Source organism: Cotesia glomerata, linkage group LG7 (assembly GCF_020080835.1).
Source record: "Cotesia glomerata isolate CgM1 linkage group LG7, MPM_Cglom_v2.3, whole genome shotgun sequence".
Lineage (NCBI taxonomy): Eukaryota > Metazoa > Arthropoda > Insecta > Hymenoptera > Braconidae > Cotesia > Cotesia glomerata.
In genome coordinates this window covers 6,113,850-6,131,551 of record NC_058164.1, presented here as the reverse complement: position 1 = coordinate 6,131,551, position 17,702 = coordinate 6,113,850, and the positions used below count along the sequence as shown (strand labels likewise).

At 28.0% G+C, this 17,702-nt stretch overlaps 5 protein-coding genes across 7 annotated transcripts; 3 read left to right on the top strand and 2 right to left on the bottom strand.

The window, feature by feature from the left end:
• Positions 1-187: 187 nt before the first annotated feature.
• Positions 188-2,571, top strand: LOC123269541 (eukaryotic translation initiation factor 6). Its single transcript, XM_044735323.1, has 6 exons — positions 188-581; positions 666-751; positions 832-1,007; positions 1,096-1,272; positions 2,195-2,376; positions 2,465-2,571. Exons 1-6 carry the CDS (start codon positions 475-477, stop codon positions 2,472-2,474), a joined length of 738 nt encoding a protein of 245 aa, XP_044591258.1. The 5' UTR covers positions 188-474; the 3' UTR covers positions 2,475-2,571.
• Positions 2,572-3,181: 610 nt separating this feature from the next.
• Positions 3,182-9,326, bottom strand: LOC123269540. Its single transcript, XM_044735322.1, has 11 exons — positions 9,253-9,326; positions 8,804-8,988; positions 8,290-8,723; positions 6,485-6,721; positions 6,158-6,422; positions 5,808-6,082; positions 5,594-5,737; positions 4,468-4,711; positions 4,268-4,410; positions 4,051-4,186; positions 3,182-3,458 (listed from the first exon to the last, which is right to left on the bottom strand). Exons 2-11 carry the CDS (start codon positions 8,928-8,930, stop codon positions 3,277-3,279), a joined length of 2,187 nt encoding a protein of 728 aa, XP_044591257.1. The 5' UTR covers positions 8,931-8,988; positions 9,253-9,326; the 3' UTR covers positions 3,182-3,276.
• Positions 9,327-9,489: 163 nt separating this feature from the next.
• LOC123269542 (TM2 domain-containing protein almondex) lies at positions 9,490-11,390 on the top strand. 2 transcript variants are annotated; one of them, XM_044735324.1, is made up of 7 exons: positions 9,490-9,684; positions 9,834-9,990; positions 10,228-10,283; positions 10,375-10,521; positions 10,613-10,734; positions 10,886-11,029; positions 11,104-11,390. In XM_044735324.1, the coding sequence occupies exons 2-7, from the start codon at positions 9,900-9,902 to the stop codon at positions 11,237-11,239; spliced, it is 696 nt and encodes a 231-aa protein (XP_044591259.1). In that variant the 5' UTR covers positions 9,490-9,684; positions 9,834-9,899; the 3' UTR covers positions 11,240-11,390. The 2 variants fall into 2 exon arrangements, with proteins under 2 accessions (XP_044591259.1, XP_044591261.1); XM_044735326.1 differs by lacking the exon at positions 9,834-9,990.
• Positions 11,391-11,607: 217 nt separating this feature from the next.
• Positions 11,608-14,695, top strand: LOC123269538 (integrator complex subunit 14). The gene is made up of 5 exons (XM_044735319.1): positions 11,608-11,722; positions 12,001-12,191; positions 12,267-12,588; positions 12,936-13,741; positions 14,401-14,695. The coding sequence occupies exons 2-5, from the start codon at positions 12,018-12,020 to the stop codon at positions 14,626-14,628; spliced, it is 1,530 nt and encodes a 509-aa protein (XP_044591254.1). The 5' UTR covers positions 11,608-11,722; positions 12,001-12,017; the 3' UTR covers positions 14,629-14,695.
• LOC123269539 (pyroglutamyl-peptidase 1) lies at positions 14,694-16,191 on the bottom strand. Of its 2 annotated transcripts, XM_044735320.1 has the most exons (3): positions 16,167-16,191; positions 15,379-15,807; positions 14,694-15,125 (listed from the first exon to the last, which is right to left on the bottom strand). In XM_044735320.1, exons 2-3 carry the CDS (start codon positions 15,598-15,600, stop codon positions 14,751-14,753), a joined length of 597 nt encoding a protein of 198 aa, XP_044591255.1. In that variant the 5' UTR covers positions 15,601-15,807; positions 16,167-16,191; the 3' UTR covers positions 14,694-14,750. The 2 variants fall into 2 exon arrangements, with proteins under 2 accessions (XP_044591255.1, XP_044591256.1); XM_044735321.1 differs by lacking the exon at positions 16,167-16,191 and having other exon boundaries at positions 15,379-15,845.
• Between the last annotated feature and the right edge of the window lie 1,511 nt (positions 16,192-17,702).

Sequence of the window (17,702 nt, the reverse complement as noted above, 5' to 3'; positions counted from 1 at the left end):
AAGTGTAAGTTTTTAAAAAATTGACAGCTGTCAGTTAACTTCAGTTTTATAGATCAAAAAAATTGTTAGACATCAGCTAACTTCAGTATCCTTGACATAAAATTAGATAAAATGTTGTAGCATCAATTTATCGTAATATGATTGGTCAAATATATGATAAGTATGAAAATATATATAATTCCAAACTAACATTTAAGACGCGCGCACGTTGACTAGTATAATGTACACTCGAAAAATTTATAACCTAAAATTCTTTCACATTAAACTGTAGAATCTTCAAAAAACCTCGTGTTCGTGTATTTACCTCGTTGCACTACGTGGTGTAACTAAAAAGTCCGCTTTTAGATTCTACTGCTGGCAGTAAGCAAGTTCAAGTCCACGTGTTTTGCCTAAATTTATCTAAGTTAATACCGCGTATTAAGTAACTAAAAATTATAGCTTACATAGATTGTGTATTTGATTTTTAACGGCAAAATGGCAGTAAGAGTTCAGTTTGAAAACAGTAACGAAGTTGGAGTATTCTCAAAATTGACCAATTCGTATTGCTTGGTAGCAATCGGAGGAAGCGAAAATTTTTACAGGTATTATTTTTGATCCTTACTATAACTATGATTGTTTATCAGAGTACTAAATGATAATTTAATAATGATTATTATCACTTTCAGTGTCTTTGAGGCTGAATTAGGAGAAAATATTCCAGTAATCCACGCATCAGTCGCTGGTTGCCGAATTATTGGGCGTCTAACTGTTGGTCTGTTCAATATAATAATTTTTATATTACCACTACCTAATCCAAAAATATCACTCACCATTTAATTGATATTTTTACAGGTAACAAGAATGGACTGCTAGTCCCGAGCTCCACAAGTGACAACGAGCTTCAGCACATCAGAAATTCACTACCGGATTCGGTGAAAGTTCAACGAGTCGAAGAGAGACTGTCGGCACTTGGAAATGTCGTCGCCTGTAATGACTACGTTGCGTTAGTCCATCCGGACCTTGATCGGGTAAATTTTTGTTATTACTACTACAAATTTAATTTATGAGATCATTAGTTGCAGAAGTTAATTATTTATTTATTTATTTATTTATTAGGAAACTGAGGAAATTTTAGCAGATACATTAAATGTAGAAGTTTTCCGTCAAACAATCGCCAGCAATGTTTTAGTGGGATCATATTCGATTTTATCCAACCAAGGTGGAATAGTTCATCCTAAAACTTCTATTCAAGATCAAGATGAATTATCGTCTCTTTTACAAGTGCCTCTAGTGGTAAATATATTTTTAACATTTATATTTTTTTACTCCGCAATAAAGTTATGATTTTTTATTATTATTGTTAATAATAATAATAATAATAATAATAATAATAATAATAATAATAATAATAATAATAATAATAAGAACTAGCAACCTTGGAGTGACTATGTGACCGCCGTGACTTGAGAACTATGAATAAATAAAATTTTGCTTTATTAAATAATAACTTTTGTTAAATTGCACTGTACTTTTTTAACTATTGACATTTTTAAAGATATAAGCTCATCCTGATGTTGCGCTCATCGAGACCTCTCATTTGAATACCCACATGACATTTTTGATATATTTTATATATATGGTATTTGTGAAATATATAAATATATAAAATATATGAAAAATTGATGTGGGTACTCAAATTAAAGGTCTCGATGAGTGTAATGTCGGGGTGAGCTTATATCCTTAGAAATATCATTAGTTAACAAGATAGCAATGCCAGTTCTTAATTATTGACATTTTTAAAGATATAAGCTCATCCCGATGTTACATACATCGAGACCTTTCATTTGAATACCCACATGGCATTTTTGATATATTTTATATATATGGTATTTGTGAAATATATAAATATATAAAATATATGAAAAATTGATGTGGGTACTCAAATTAAAGATCTTGATGAGTGTAACATCGGGATGAGCTTATATCTTTAAAAATGACAATAGTTCACGAGATAAAAGTTCATTTCTTATTTATGTGTCTAGAGATAGAGCATTTTCGAATGCAGCCTAAATACTTATCATCATAAATTGACTGTTGGCCACAAAATTTTGCTTATTATATATATCTTTGAAATATCTATTATTATTATTTTAATTATTCTTATTGTTATTATGGTTGAAAATTAATAATAATAATTAATTATTTAATTGTTTAGGCTGGAACCGTCAACAGAGGAAGTGAAGTTATAGCAGCTGGCATGGTCGTTAATGACTGGGCTAGCTTTTGTGGGATGGACACTACAGGTACGGAGATATCTGTGATTGAAAGTGTCTTCAAATTGAACGAAAGTACGCCATCAGCTATAACATCGACGATGAGAGCTTCACTCATAGAAAGGTAAATTTAATAACAATTAATAATTAAAACAAAAAACTTTAAGATAACAATTATCTAGTACTCAATAATTTTCTTTTTTTTTTTTCAGTATGTCTTAAACTGCTCCTTACAAGACATTTCATTTTATATATAAAAATAATTATAATAATAATTATAATGATTGATAATAATGATAATAATGTTAGTGTAAATAAAAAAAAAGTTTTCACTGACAATAAAATTTATTCGAATTCAAGATTGTCTTTTAATTCTATACAAACACAAGTAATTTCTAATTATTAATTTAATAATGAATCGCTTAAAACAAATATTCAATTATTTTGATATCAACAAACAAGCTTATAATTAATTATTTAAAAACTTCAGAGTAGAAATTCTAAAAATAAAGTTTGACAAAACAATAAAGAACTTTATTTTTATTAAAAATTTTAATTTAATTAAAAATAATTGAAAGAGGAAGATAAATATTTAAATAGAAATACACAAAACAAATTTTATAATTTTTCGTTGAGGAACCTTAGTTAACAATTAGTGAACACTATATAAAATTCAGTTATATAAAACTGAAAAACTATACACCAGCTCACGACTGTATTTTCGATAGCTTAGTCAGCGAGGCAGGGATATTCTATTTTTTATGATACTTTTAATTATTTTTTTTTTTTATTATTAACTATTGAAAGGGATTTTATTAATTATCGTAACTCCGTTGTTTAGACATCTCTTAGCCAAAAAAATGTTAGCGAGCTCAAATTAATTACAATCATGTATTATTTTATTAAATCAATTATTACTTATTTCTCTCTTTTTTTTTTTCTTAATGTATTTATTTTTTTAATTTTGTAGCTTCTTGTCATTATCATTTTATTCTCTTTAGTAATGATGGATATGATAATGAGACTAGAGTAATGGTAATTCCTCAGCTTGAAGCAATTCTTCGGCTGCAGCTGCATCTGATCGCATCACTAGTGTAATACCTGACTGATAAGACGCAGGAATACGGATATGCGTTGCGCTAAATGTCCCTGTTGTTGGTTGCGGTCTCTGGCCTAGAGATTCGCGAATTATATTCACTACTTGACCTACGCATAAAAATTAACATTATTTTTATAAAAATATAAGCTCATCTCGATGTAACAATTATCAAGAGCTTTCATTTGAGTACCCACATCAATTTTTGATACATTTTTCATATATATAAATATATGAAAAATTGATGTGGGTACTCAAATGAAAGGTCTCGATGAGTGTAATGTCGGGGTGAGCTTATATCTTTAAAAATGTCATTAGTTAACAAGATAGCAATGTTAGTTCTTAATTATTGACATTTTTAAAGATATAAGCTCATCCCGATGTTACCTTGTATCTTGTGAACTATTGAGATTTTTAAAGATATAAGCTCACTTCGACATTATACTCATCAAGAGCTTTCATTTGAGTACCCACATCAATTTTTGATATATTTTTCATATATACATATATATAAATATATAAAATATATGAAAAATTGATGTGGGTACTCAAATGAAAGGTCTCGATGAGTATAATGTCGGAGTGAGCTTATATCTTTAAAAATCTCAATAGTTCACAAGATACAAGGTAATTTCTTTATTATGTAACTAGAGCTAGAGCATTTTCGAATGCAGTCTAAATATAAAGGATGTTTCAAATTACCAAGAACATTAAGCCTTCGCCAACGATGGTCCATATTTATAAGTGGTGTCATATCTGTCGAAGAGTTCCAGTGAGCTAAAACATCATCTCGACGAACCAATAAGACACTTGGACTCACTAACTGATGCCAAACAAGCTGAAATTTATCAATAAGATTGATTAAAAAATACAAAATAATAAATAATAATTTTTACAATAAATATTAATAGCAAATTACTTGTTCAGGAAGACATTCAAGAGGATTTGTAAAGTATATACCAGCTTGGCTGACTCCAAAAATCATCTGATGGTGCCAAGCGTCTGGTATTTTAGATTCTTTACTACAGTTTTGAAGATTCAATGTTGCGATTGGAACCGCGCCTACAATAAAAAATTTTTTATATTATTTATAACAAAGTTGATAAAAGCAAAAAATACCTCGTGAAATCCAGTAATGAAGCCAGTGTGAAAGCGATATCGCTCGTTCTGGATAAAAGGCAAAAAACTTTGTTATCACTGCGCCGCTACTTGCCAGAGAAATACCCCGAATAATGTCTTTATGAGTCGCTCCCGCTCTTGATCGACTCAGCAGATATCTCGGCAAGGGAGTTCCTGGTTCACGGAGTCTTGTCGCTACGCTTTTTACCAATACTTCTGGTGAAAATGGCACATCTAATGCAAGCTGCACATTTAATTTCATTAGTATCATTTTAGATAATAAGCCACAATTTAAAAATTGAAATTTTTATAGTTTCACAAGACTGCCGTGACTTGTGAACTATAAATAAATAAAATTTTGCTTTATTAAATAATGACTTTTGTTAAATTGCACTATACTTTCGTAACTATTCACATTTTTAAAGATATAAGCTCTTCTCGATAATACATTCATCAAGAGCTTTCATTTGAGTACCCACATGCATTTTTGACATATTTTTCATATATACATATATATAATATATATAAATATATAAAATATATGAAAAATTGATGTGGGTACTCAAATGAAAGGTCTCGGTGAGTATAATGTCGGGGTGAGCTTATATCTTCAAAAATGTCAATAGTTCACTAGATACAAGGTCATTTCTTAATTATTGACATTTTTAAAGATATAAGCTCATCCCGATGTTACACTCATCAAGAGCTTTCATTTGAGTACCCACATGCATTTTGATATATTTTTCATATATACATATACATAATATATATAAATATATGAATAATTGATGTGGGTACTCAAATGAAAGGTCTCGATGAGTGTAATGTCTGGGTGAGCTTATATCTTCAAAAATGTCAATAGTTTACAAGATACAAGGTCATTTTTTAATTATGTATCTAAAATTTTGCAAATTCTCTTAATAGTATATTGGTCGCATGAAAAAATTTTTTAAATAAAAGTTGTTTAAAATTAAATTTTATTAAACAAATCTCTTATAATTTTTTCTGACGACCAATAGAAAAGCCGCAATTTTAAAATTAAGACTTTTATAATTAGCAAAATTTTATTAATCTTAAGGCAAAAATCCTAGCCTTAATAATAATTAAAAAATTAAAGAATAATTACAAGAGCATTAATAGCAGACGTGGCACCGCATGCAGAGGTTCCGATCTGCGTAACTTGTTTAGCAGCCGCTTCTTGTTCGCTCCAGAGCATTACTCTTTCAACCGGTTGCAAATCATCCAATTTATCATTACACAGGTCATTTTCCTAAAAAAATTTCATTAATTATAATTTTAATTAATGTAAACTAAATAGTATAAAAAATAAATAATCAAACCAAATTGGACTCTCCACTCTGATTAAATGCCGTCTGTTTGTGCAGCATAAGTTTTTTAGCCATCATTCTGTGCCACAGAGTGGAACTCAAGTTGACCTTTAACCCATTAACTGTTGAATTTTCCGGCAATGGAATAGCTGCAGCGTCAGCCCACAATTCAGAATCAGCATCTCTATTATCACCAGGAGAAATTAAATCCCCGCTTGTGTTGTGATAACCATGTGACTCTCTTGTTGGAATTCCACCGTGATTATATAAGCTAGCTCCGACTTTTCCTAAGCAATAATAATTAATGTTACATTCACGCGAAAGTTACATAAGCAAATTAATTATCAATTCTAAAAACTAACTTATGCCAGAACTGGTACTAGGTAAGCATTGCGCAACTGGATTATGATTCAAACCGCTAGTAGACGGGCCATCCAAAGACACACTGTCCGGAATTTCCAACTCGACGCTGACATTTTGCTCATTCTGAGCTTGAGGTAGAGACTCTGGCCTCTGAACTTTTCCACCGCTTAAGTCATTCAGAAACACTGAATCAGCCTCCGCGTTGTCCAGCGCAATATTCTGGATGTCTTCATTAATAGACGCTAGATCGCTATCTCCAGTGTCCTGCGCATAAAAAATAACAAATTATAATTATTTAATTAAAGAGAATTGAAACAAAAATTTACCTGCTCACACGAAGGTCCAGGATCGAAATCCATCTCCAGAAAATCCATTTCTGGGCTCGACCTACCACTCAGTTGTTGTCCAGCAGCTTCTTGATTCTCTGCGAGTCCATTACGATGTCTCTCGTCTACTTCAGCTTCATCGTTACCTTTATATGTGTATATACAATAATCTTCATCGTCAGAAAAATCATCACCTTCATTTTCTGAACTGGAGTCTCTTCTATCATTTTGTTCGCGCTTTAAAATAAATTATTAATATAGTTTACTATAATCATTATTAAAATTGTAATTATTAATTACAATAACCGGTATAAGGTAAAAGATCCTTGCAATTTTATTTTAATTAAAAAAAAATCGACTTTAATAAATTAATAAATACTAGCAACTTCGAAGAAACCTTGCATGATTTGTGAACTATAAATAAATAAAATTTTGCTTTATTAAATAATGACTTTTGTTAAATGGAACTGTACTTTCTTAACTATTGACGTTTTTAAAGATATAAGCTCATCCTGATGTTACACTCATCAAGAACTTTCATTTGAGTACCCACATGCATTTTCATATATTTTTCATATATACATATACATATATATAATATATATATAAATATATGACAAATTGATGTGGGTACTCAAATGAAAGGTCTCAATGAGTGTAATGCCAGGGTGAGCTTATATCTTTAAAAATATTATTAGTTAATAAGATAGCAATGTCAGTTCTTAACTATTGACATTTTTAAAGATATAAGCTCATTCCGATGTCGCACCCATCGAGACCTTTCATTTGAGTACCCACATGGCATTTTTCATATATTTTATATATTTATATATTTCACAAATACCATATATATAAAATATATAAAAAATGTCATGTGAGTACTCAAATGAAAGGTCTCGATAAGTGTGATGTAAGGGTGAGCTTATATTTTTAAAAATATCATTAGTTAACAAGATAGCAATGTCAGTTCTTAATTATTGACATTTATAAAGATATAAGCTCATCCCGATGTTTCACTTATCGAGACTTTTCATTTGAGTACCCACATGACATTTTTTATATATTTTATATATATGGTATTTGTGAAATATATAAATATATAAAATATATGAAAAATTGATGTGGGTACTCAAATGAAAGGTCTCGATGAGTGTGATGTCAGAATGAGCTTATATCTTTAAAAATGTCATTAATTAACAAAATAGCAATGCCAGTTCTTAATTATTGACATTTTTAAAGATATAAGCTCATCCCGATGTTACATACATTGAGACCTTTCATTTGAATACCCACATGACATTTTTTATATATTTTATATATATGGTATTTGTGAAATATATAAATATATAAAATATATGAAAAATTGATGTAGGTACTCAAATGAAAGGTCTCGATGAGTGTGATGTCAGAATGAGCTTATATCTTTAAAAATGTCATTAATTAACAAAATAGCAATGCCAGTTCTTAATTATTGATATTTTTAAAGATATAAGCTCATCCCGATGTTACATACATCGAGACGTTTCATTTGAATACCCACATGGCATTTTTTATATATTTTATATATATGGTATTTGTGAAATATATAAATATATAAAATATATGAAAAATTGATGTGGGTACTCAAATGAAAGGTCTTGATGAGTGTAATGTCAGGATGAGCTTATATCTTTAAAAATGTCAATAGCTCACAAGATACAAGGTCATTTCTTAACTATTTATCTAACTAGGCCAGTGTCAATGATTAGATCTTTCACTTTAGTTATAAAAAATAAAATAAAATTATTTATTATATAATAAATTACCCTAGATAATCCACTTGGACCGGCAGTTTCTCTACTGCCATTAATATTAGGTCGTAAAACGCAACAAGTACCTTGACTTGTTGACCCAATGCTCGCAATATTATTAAGCGAACTAGACCACGTTGCTCCCAGCTCATTATTAAGATTACATGACACTTTTGGCGGGCATTTATTAATACCAGAATTATAGTCGACATTGTTAATCATATCCGGATCCTCTGGAGTACCGTCGCTGGATCCCGACCCGGAGACCAAAGACGGAGATGGCAAATTTTCAGTTGTCATTGCCACTGACTGACAACCGTTCATACATACTGATAGATTTGGTTGTAAATTCGAGTTACTGTTAATTGAAAGTGGAGGATTTGTACTTGTGTATTTATATGGAATTGTTTCGTTGTCGGTTTCCATTTTCGATGGTGTCCCATTAGGCACTAAAATAAAATAATTAATTTATTATTAAATTTCAATCAACAATTATTTTATTTTTTTTTTATATTAATAATTTACTTACAAATGCCATTTTGGATTTTAGCCTTGCAATTTTTTTCATCGGACATGACATTGTCAGTACCATTTGACTCTTCCAATTCTATTTCAACTTCACCAGCTTCTTTGTTGCTCGATTCGTTTGAGTTCATTATTTTTATTAATAAAATCTCGGCCCATTAAATTAACACTCGATTAAACAAATCAACGCTGTAAATAAAAATAATTCAATCAATTAGTTTCAATCTAAATACAATAGAACTTGTTGCTCTCTAATAAATATTTTCACGCTGAGAAAACCGTTAAGCAAAACACATCACTTCTTTACTCATTAATTTTATGTTAATCAACTATTTAAAAAGTCACCAACTTTGTTTACATCCACGTAATAATTGTCAAAAATATACACTAAAAAACTTTTTTTTTATGCAAAAAAAATCTAGGCTTGAGGTTGAGATAATATTTAATAATTACCTGGATTTAAATAAAAAAATATTTTTTTTTATCAGCTGACACTTTAATAAATAATTGACATGTAGAATTTTAAAAACTAACTTGATTTTTTAGTAAATAAATAATTTAGCTGCGGAAAATATATTTTTGTCAAGTGAGGCTAATAAATGCTGAGATATATTTTATGTATATATATAAATATAGTTGTATATATATGTATGTATTATATTTATTAGCGTTTCATAAAACATCGACTCCGGATGTCAGCTGATTAGTCGGAAGTTTGATTTTTTTGACATTTTGGATTTCTCCGCTCACGATAAACATTCTTTTAATTATTCGCTAAATTTTTATAAACAAAAACATCATCTGACGTTTGTAATTGGATTACATGTGCACTGAGAATTGAAACGTTTTTTAATAAAGAAGAAATTTTATTTTTTTAATATTTATGTAAGTTTATTTTTTTCTCATAATTTAATCGTTATATATATTATTGAAAATTTACTTTTATATTAATTTATATAAAGTTAATAACTTGTCAAAAGTACAAATAGTTGAAAACTAACCTATAAAATAAATATAATTTATTTTTTCTCCAGAGTGTAAAATGTCTGCAACGATGAAAATTGTCTAGTTTTTTTTTTTATAACTGACAGATAAACAAGATGAATATTGTTCGGATAAATAGAAAAAATGTTATGATTCTTATCCTGTCTCTAATATTTAATTCAGTTAAGCAAGTTGATATGGGATATGGTAATTATTTATTTATTTATTTATTTATTATTAAAATGAAATCAGCTGACATCTGACAATTTTAATGAATTTTTCTTATTAAAAAAATTATTACAAAAAAATAAAAATTCCACGTGTAGAATTTAATTAATAATAGAAATTAAAAAATTTATAAACTTCAGTTAAATTTCAAAATAATTATTCATTAGCAATAAAAAATTCTTAAATTGTGAAAATAAAAAAAAAATTATTTTGCAGAGGGCATGATGAGCCATGCTTTCACAAATGTTACACCAGCTAATAGTAATAAAAAAGTGAGTACAAAAAATTGTAACTTGGTCTGGTCTCGGTTATTTTTTATTTTTTTTTAATATTAATAAGGATTAATTTTACTTTGAATTTCAGCAAGATGATTTATATGGTTCATGTCCAATTGGTAAGTTATGTACAGATCTAGGAGGTGATTGTTTAAAGTGCGATCTTGATCCTCATTGTGATTATGGATCGATGTATACTATCAACTGCACAGTTCCTGATTCAGTTGATTGTGTGGTAATTTAATCACTCGATTTTTAATTTACAAAACTTATAACTTAGTTTTTTTCTATTTTAGAAGCTTATATTTGGTCAATTTTTTTTTTAGGGTGAAAAATCATTTACTAAGCAATATATGTGCAGATATTGCTATCAAACACATCATTGGGAACACAAATGTCATTTAAAGAATTCATGTAATTCTGTTGCTTCACCTCCGCAATATTATAGGTAAAAAATTTAACTTAAATTTACAGACATTTGATGATTTTTTATATTCTTATAAAAAATTAAATAATTGTGAAAAAATTTTAATATAAAAATTCCAACAATTTAAATTTAATAATTTAATAATTATAATTAATAAAAAAAATTATTTCAGGACTAATTGTACAGTAAATAGTGATATAATATGCTTGGGAAGACGTAAGTTTATGAAAAATCTGCGCTGTAATTGGACCGGAGGATATAAATGGTCAACAGCATTAATCTTGAGCATAACACTAGGTGGTTTTGGAGCTGACAGGTACTTAATTAAATTAAAGCTTTAATTTTAAATTCTACTTGTTTGCTAATGCATATATTTTTTTTCTATTTTAGATTTTACCTAGGACACTGGCAGGAAGGTATTGGAAAACTATTCAGTTTTGGCGGGTTGGGTGTGTGGACACTAATAGACGTGATGTTAATTTCTATCCGATATTTAGGACCAGCAGATGGTTCTTTATACATTTAAATGTATTTATTCTCAGTGATTCGTTGATGTTAAAGAGATCAAACCAAACATTTATTTATTTATCGTAGATTTAAGTAGTTACTTTATACGCTTGTTAATTCATACAAAATATTTTGTATTCTTTATAAATATTAAGAATAATTGTACATTATTTTATGAATTTAAATAATTATTTAATTATTATTTACTACAGCTAGTACGTGATAATAAAAATTAATTATAATTAATTAATAATAATAATAATTACTGAAATAATACTTTCTATAAAAAAAAGTGATAATAAAAAAATAATATTGTAATTTACCGCTAAGAATATTTTAAATTGCAACTTTGTACTGCAGATGTCACTTGTGTTACTGATAAAAAAATAATAATAAAAAGCCATGTGTCAAAAACGCTTGAAATTAAAAAGGTAAACAGTTGACCTAACCCTTAAAAATAAATTACTCCTTAAATTATGTTTTGATATTTTTTAAGCAATTGGTAAGTAAAATAAATAATAAATCAATTTTAAAAATACTATTAAAAGACCATAAATATATTTTTAAAATTATATACATCTAAAATTATTTTTATACAATTGAAGAAAAGTGTCAATAATTATTTATTATTATTATTGTATTTTTTAATTGATAACAAAATTATATCACTAAAGTAAAGTTAACAATAAAAAATTTAAAAAATTATCAGCTGACTTCAGTATAATTAATATTTTTTTTAATTCTTCTAAATTAATTTTTATCATGAATTTATTTCTCTAGGTTGATTTTAAATAAAAATGCCGACAGTAATAGCTCTGGATGTGTCTTTATCAATGAGACGTCCCGTGATATCAACAGGAATAGATGCATCACAAAATGAACAATTGACTAGGCATCACCTAGCAGTGCAGGGTATCAACACTTTACTGAATTATCTACAAGTTAATTCTAAATTGGAGTTCGTATCACTAGTAAGTTAAAAAAACAAACTAGTCATAAACGAAAAAACATTCGAACAAAATAATAATAATAATAATTGTTTTCAGGTTGTATTTTCATCGCTGTATGAATTAATCTGTCCGTTCACTCGCGACTATGACAGCATACGTTCTCGGCTGCAGATGATAGAAGAGCGCGACAAGACATGCATAGAGACCGCGTTGCACGGGGTTAATAGCGTAATAATGAGCGAGTGGGGAAATTCGACAGCATGTCAGGTTATTTTGATCACCGATGGAAACCCAGGAGTCGGTGCAATGTCTCTAGGACATTCTCTTAAATCACTGCATGTTGCTCGTGAGAATCCATTTCCTTTGCCCTTTCCTTTTCCTGGTAAACTCAGTGTTGTCTGTATCGCTTCTCAGCAAGGTAAACTTTATTTTATTTATTTTTATAAGATAAAAATTAATTATTATAAAAAAAAAAGGAGAAAAATTTGAAGCAATTTTTTTAAAAAGTATTTTTTTAATTCTAATTTAATTAATGAAAAAAAATTAAATGTCTGCTAAAGGTAGCTAACACTTGATAATTTTTTAATTAAAAAAAAAAAAATAATAAAATAACTCTAGTAAATTATTTAAAAAAAATTAAAATTAAATTTTTTTAGAGCTTTTAAAGATGGAATTTTTTAATAAATTTTTCTTGTAATTTATTTATTGAAAAAATTTTTAAAATCACTAAACTGTCAATTAACAATTTTTCATTATTTTAAAAAGACGCAGGATTATCACAAGGACTGCCATTATACCAAAAGTTAGTAGATTTGGCAGGTGAAGACAGCGGAGTGCTTATTCCCGAGGGTTCGCTCTCAAAAACCTCAGTAAATAACTGTTTCCAAAAACTCGCCGAAACTAATTACGTGTCTTTCCAAGGATACCTGAAGTGTGGAAACCTGGGGTCAAGAATCCACTTATCTCCGGCGCCGATGAGTTACACAAAACGAACAGACTTTGAACTAGTCCCCGGAATGACGATATCTAAGACAATTGAAATCTGCGGGTTCATTTCAGTGAGCGACGTCGGGAGTCCTAATTCAATTTCTCGGCATCTAGTGCTGCCTTTACCAACAGAAAAGACTCCCAGTATGCAAGGCGTAGTGTCTTTGGAGGAAGAATCTGATGCTGAAGACAATAGTGATGAAGGAAAGTCCGCTTCTTTTTGTGTCTTACTCCACGGAGCGCTAAAAGTCGAGAACATGGCTGCGCTTTGTCTTCTGCAAACCGACTGGTATGGATTTATTTACTCTTGGGCAGATACCAAGAAGAAATCGAACCTTATGCTGACGGTATTGGAGCCTGGAGCCTATGTCGTACCTTGGTTAGGAAATTTTAACCATCTGGGACCTGCTGATGTTGTCAGCAAGAATGTTGAGGTTCTGGCTTTCCCTATCAAGCCTACTGAAAAAAGAAGTTACTCTCAAAACGCACCTTCTTGGATCAGGCAGGTCGGATTGCAGTCTGATATTCAGAAAATTTTGAGGCATGCGAGAAAATTGCCAGAGAAGACTCAAAATTTTTATAAAGTAAGATTTATTTATTTATTTTTTTTTATTATGATTAAGGCTGAAATTTTTGTTACAATTTTAAAAATAATTGATTTAAATTTTTAATATTACGGCGAAAATATTGGACCTATAAAAAAAATTTGCTAAACAAAAGTTCAAAATTTAATATTAGAATAAAAATGTCTCTTATGTTTATTTTAAAAAACCAATATTTTCGCTGTAATTCCAAAATTAAGATTTATAGTGGAAGGTTCAAATTTTGTGATAATTATGAATCTTACTTTTGAAATTATTGATCTTAAAGAAAGAACATAAAAGACATTTTTTTGATAAAATTAAATTTTTAACGTTAGTTTAAAAAAAAATTTATAAGACCGTTATTTTTTCCATAATATCAAAAATTCGAACTATTATGAATTGTTATTTTGAAAAATCTTGGCGCTTATTATGACACTGAAAATAACAAACACTTGACAATTTTTTTATTTTTCTTGAAAAGTAAACTAGCTTTAGAAAATTATTTTAAAAAAATTGCATTTATAATTTTTTAGAGCTTCTAAAGATGAAAATTATTAAATAAATTTTTTTTGCTATAATTTATTAGTTTAAAAATTTATAACAATTGTTAGATGTCTCAATTTTATTTTTTGTTTACTTGATAATTTTTTTTTTCACAGGAATTGAACAGATTACGTCGCGCAGCATTGTCCATGGGATTCATTGAACTGCTTGATGGATTAGCTGCAATATTTGAACGCGAATGTACGCTTCTTCCCACAAACTTACACTACGACTGTGCGATTCAAATGGGACATGTCGCAAATATGTTAAGAAAACCTTTTTCTAGGGAATTAAAAAATAATATTACACCCATTAAAAGCGCTAAATTTCATCAAGATCAATGAATATTTGTATTTAAAATTTATTAATTTATAAAAAAAATATTTTTCATTAAACAATTTTGCAATAATATTTAAAAATACATCAAATTTACAATCACTTTTTAAAAAATCTTTCAGCGGAAAATTTACGATAAATTTTCAAGTAAGTGACACACAATAGAATCAAGGCCTTGAGCGGTGACAGAAGTTGGATAAACGTCAAAATCAGGTACATGAACAAAAATAGTCTTTTTGCATTGAACACGCAATGACTGGAAGTACGTGTACTCACATAAATATCTACCAGCGTCATCGGACACACACGCTTCGCAGAATTTTTTTTTATTAACTTCTTCGCAAATTTTTTTGACGTCTATTTCAGTAGCGAGAGCCACTTCGCAATCGCTTCCTTCACATGGGCTGCATTGCTTGACGTCTTTTTTTAAATATCCATACCCATGGGCTCTATTTTCTATCGTTAGACATTTAGCACCACCGGAAACTCCAACATGAATCATAAACTGGAAAAAAGCATGATACTTAACTATTTTTTAATTTTTTTTAAGAAAAAAATTTGTTCCAAAAAATTATTTTTTTAAAATTTTATTTTTGATTTTTTAATATTTCTACAAGTCAATTTTTTTTTTTATTTTTTTTGCAATAATTTATTTATTACTAAAATTCTTAAAATTATTAAGTACCTGCTAAATTAATTTTCATGAAATAAGCCGGTTAATAATTTTTTAAAAATTAGTATGGAATTTTAATATTTACCAATGGGTCATACTCCTTCCACAGTTGAGGAACTCGGCTGTCAACATGGTCATAAGCAACTGGAATTTCTTCAATAATTAAATTGACTTCATACTTATTTTTTAATTTATCATTTGAAATTTTTGATAATTCTTTTACTGCTTCCCAACTAGCATTGATCTTATGCTCTCCAAAAGGACCAAATCCAGTGACTACAATATTTTTTATTTTTATTTGCTCCATTAAAAATCAATTCAACAGGAAAATAATTACACTTCTCTATTACACCCACTGTTTTATTAAAATCATATGATAAAAAATTATCTATTTGATTTCTTATCATGTCATATGCTCATGCTGCTTTGGAATAAAAAAATATCGTTTATTTACACCACCAAGTGATTGGTCACGTGGTCACTTGATGTACTTGATGTGTAGTGAGTTCATAACCTGAAAATTTTAAAGCAGTAAGAAAATAGTAGTATATTAGATAAGTTGAAAAATCTCTAGACGAGCTTGACAGTTTTTTTTTATAATAAAAAAAAAAATAACAAAATCATGATTAATCCATTGGAAAAATTGACGTCGTTTTTAAACTACTGGTACTTTAGATACATGCTCGTTACTGAGCTGTACATGGTTGAAAAATGGGAGAGAAACTTTATCCGTATCCTTTTTTATTTTTATTAAAATTTATCAATAATTAATTAATTAATTAATTATAGTTTTGTAAATGCATGGCTTAAAAAAAAATTGTTTTTATTTTTTTTTTAATTATGGAGCAATTTTTTAAACTTTGTTCTACTTACATTAAAAAAAAATAATCATCTGACAGCTCATTTATATTGTTATGAAAATTAAATTAGTCATCATGAAATTAAAAAAATTTTATTATTGAAAAATATTAAAAAAAAATCAAAATAAAAAATTTGACATGTAGAAAATTTGAAAAATTCTGAAAAAAGTGCAATTTTAAAAAAATATTTTTTTGTCATTTTTATTGATTAAAAATGAGTCATAATTTTTTTGTTGTGTAAACAAATTAATTTTCTTTAAATTAATTCAGCTTTTACAAATAATTAAAAAAAAAAAAAAAAATGACAAATAAATTCCTTATCAATAATTTAGACATATTTATGCTGATACTATTTGGTCTGACATTCCTCTTCAACTACACAATCGTCTTACCCACAGCAACAAGCTTATTTATCCGTCAATAGTCACCACTGCGCCATATAAATAATAACATGTCAATACAAAGGATGCAATTGTCAATAAACAAGTGATTTGTTCAAGATAGTCATTATTATTATTATACATCAATTAATTAATAATTATAATTCATTAATTATTTACAATACAAATACAATAATGTTATTAATTAATTAAGAGCGTAACTAACAATTCATTCGATTCATTTATTTATTTCGTTTATTTATGTGATTATTTTAACTCTGAATTTTGCTAATACAATCATTATTAATTTGGCAATAATCAATCATTTTTTTCATCAGTCTTTTTTAGTAAGTTTGGGCGGGTGAGTTTATACCAACTTATACCATCAACAATTACTTCTTTTCAACAGGAATATAATTATCAATTATTATTTATACTAATTATCAATTTAGATAAACTGTTTTTTTTTTTTTTTTTTTTTTTTTAATTGTCGATTACACTTCTGATAAAAATGCTTTAAATATTTATTTGCTAACTGTACCTTCAATTCGTATTTTTATTCAATTATGCATTGTATTGTATTATATATAATAATAATTGGTCCGAATGTCACATTAATAAATATTCAATTTATTTATTTATTGTTATTTTTATATTATGCATTTATTATTTTAAACGGTTAAATAATTAATAACGATAAGCCAATTACAATTTATCAATTTTTTCTTCATCTCGTTATTTATTTATTAACAATTTTATTAATTTATTTATTTAATTATAAGGTAAAAGGCCCAATTATTGACACTTGCAATTTTATTTTAATAAAAAAAACAAATCAACTATAATAGATCAATAAATACTAGTAACTTTACAGTCACTATGTGACTGCCGTGACTTGTGAACTATAAATAAATAAAATTTTGCTTTATTAAATAATGACGTTTGTTAAATTGCTCTGTACTTTCTTATCTATTGACATTTTTAAAGATATAAGCTCATCTCGATGTTTTACTCATCGAGACCTTTCATTTGAGTACCCACATGGCATTTTTGATATATTTTATATATATGGTATTTGTGAAATATATAAATATATGAAAAATTTATGTGGGTACTCAAATAAAAGGTCTCGATGAGTGTAATACCGGAGTGAGCTTATATCTTTAAAA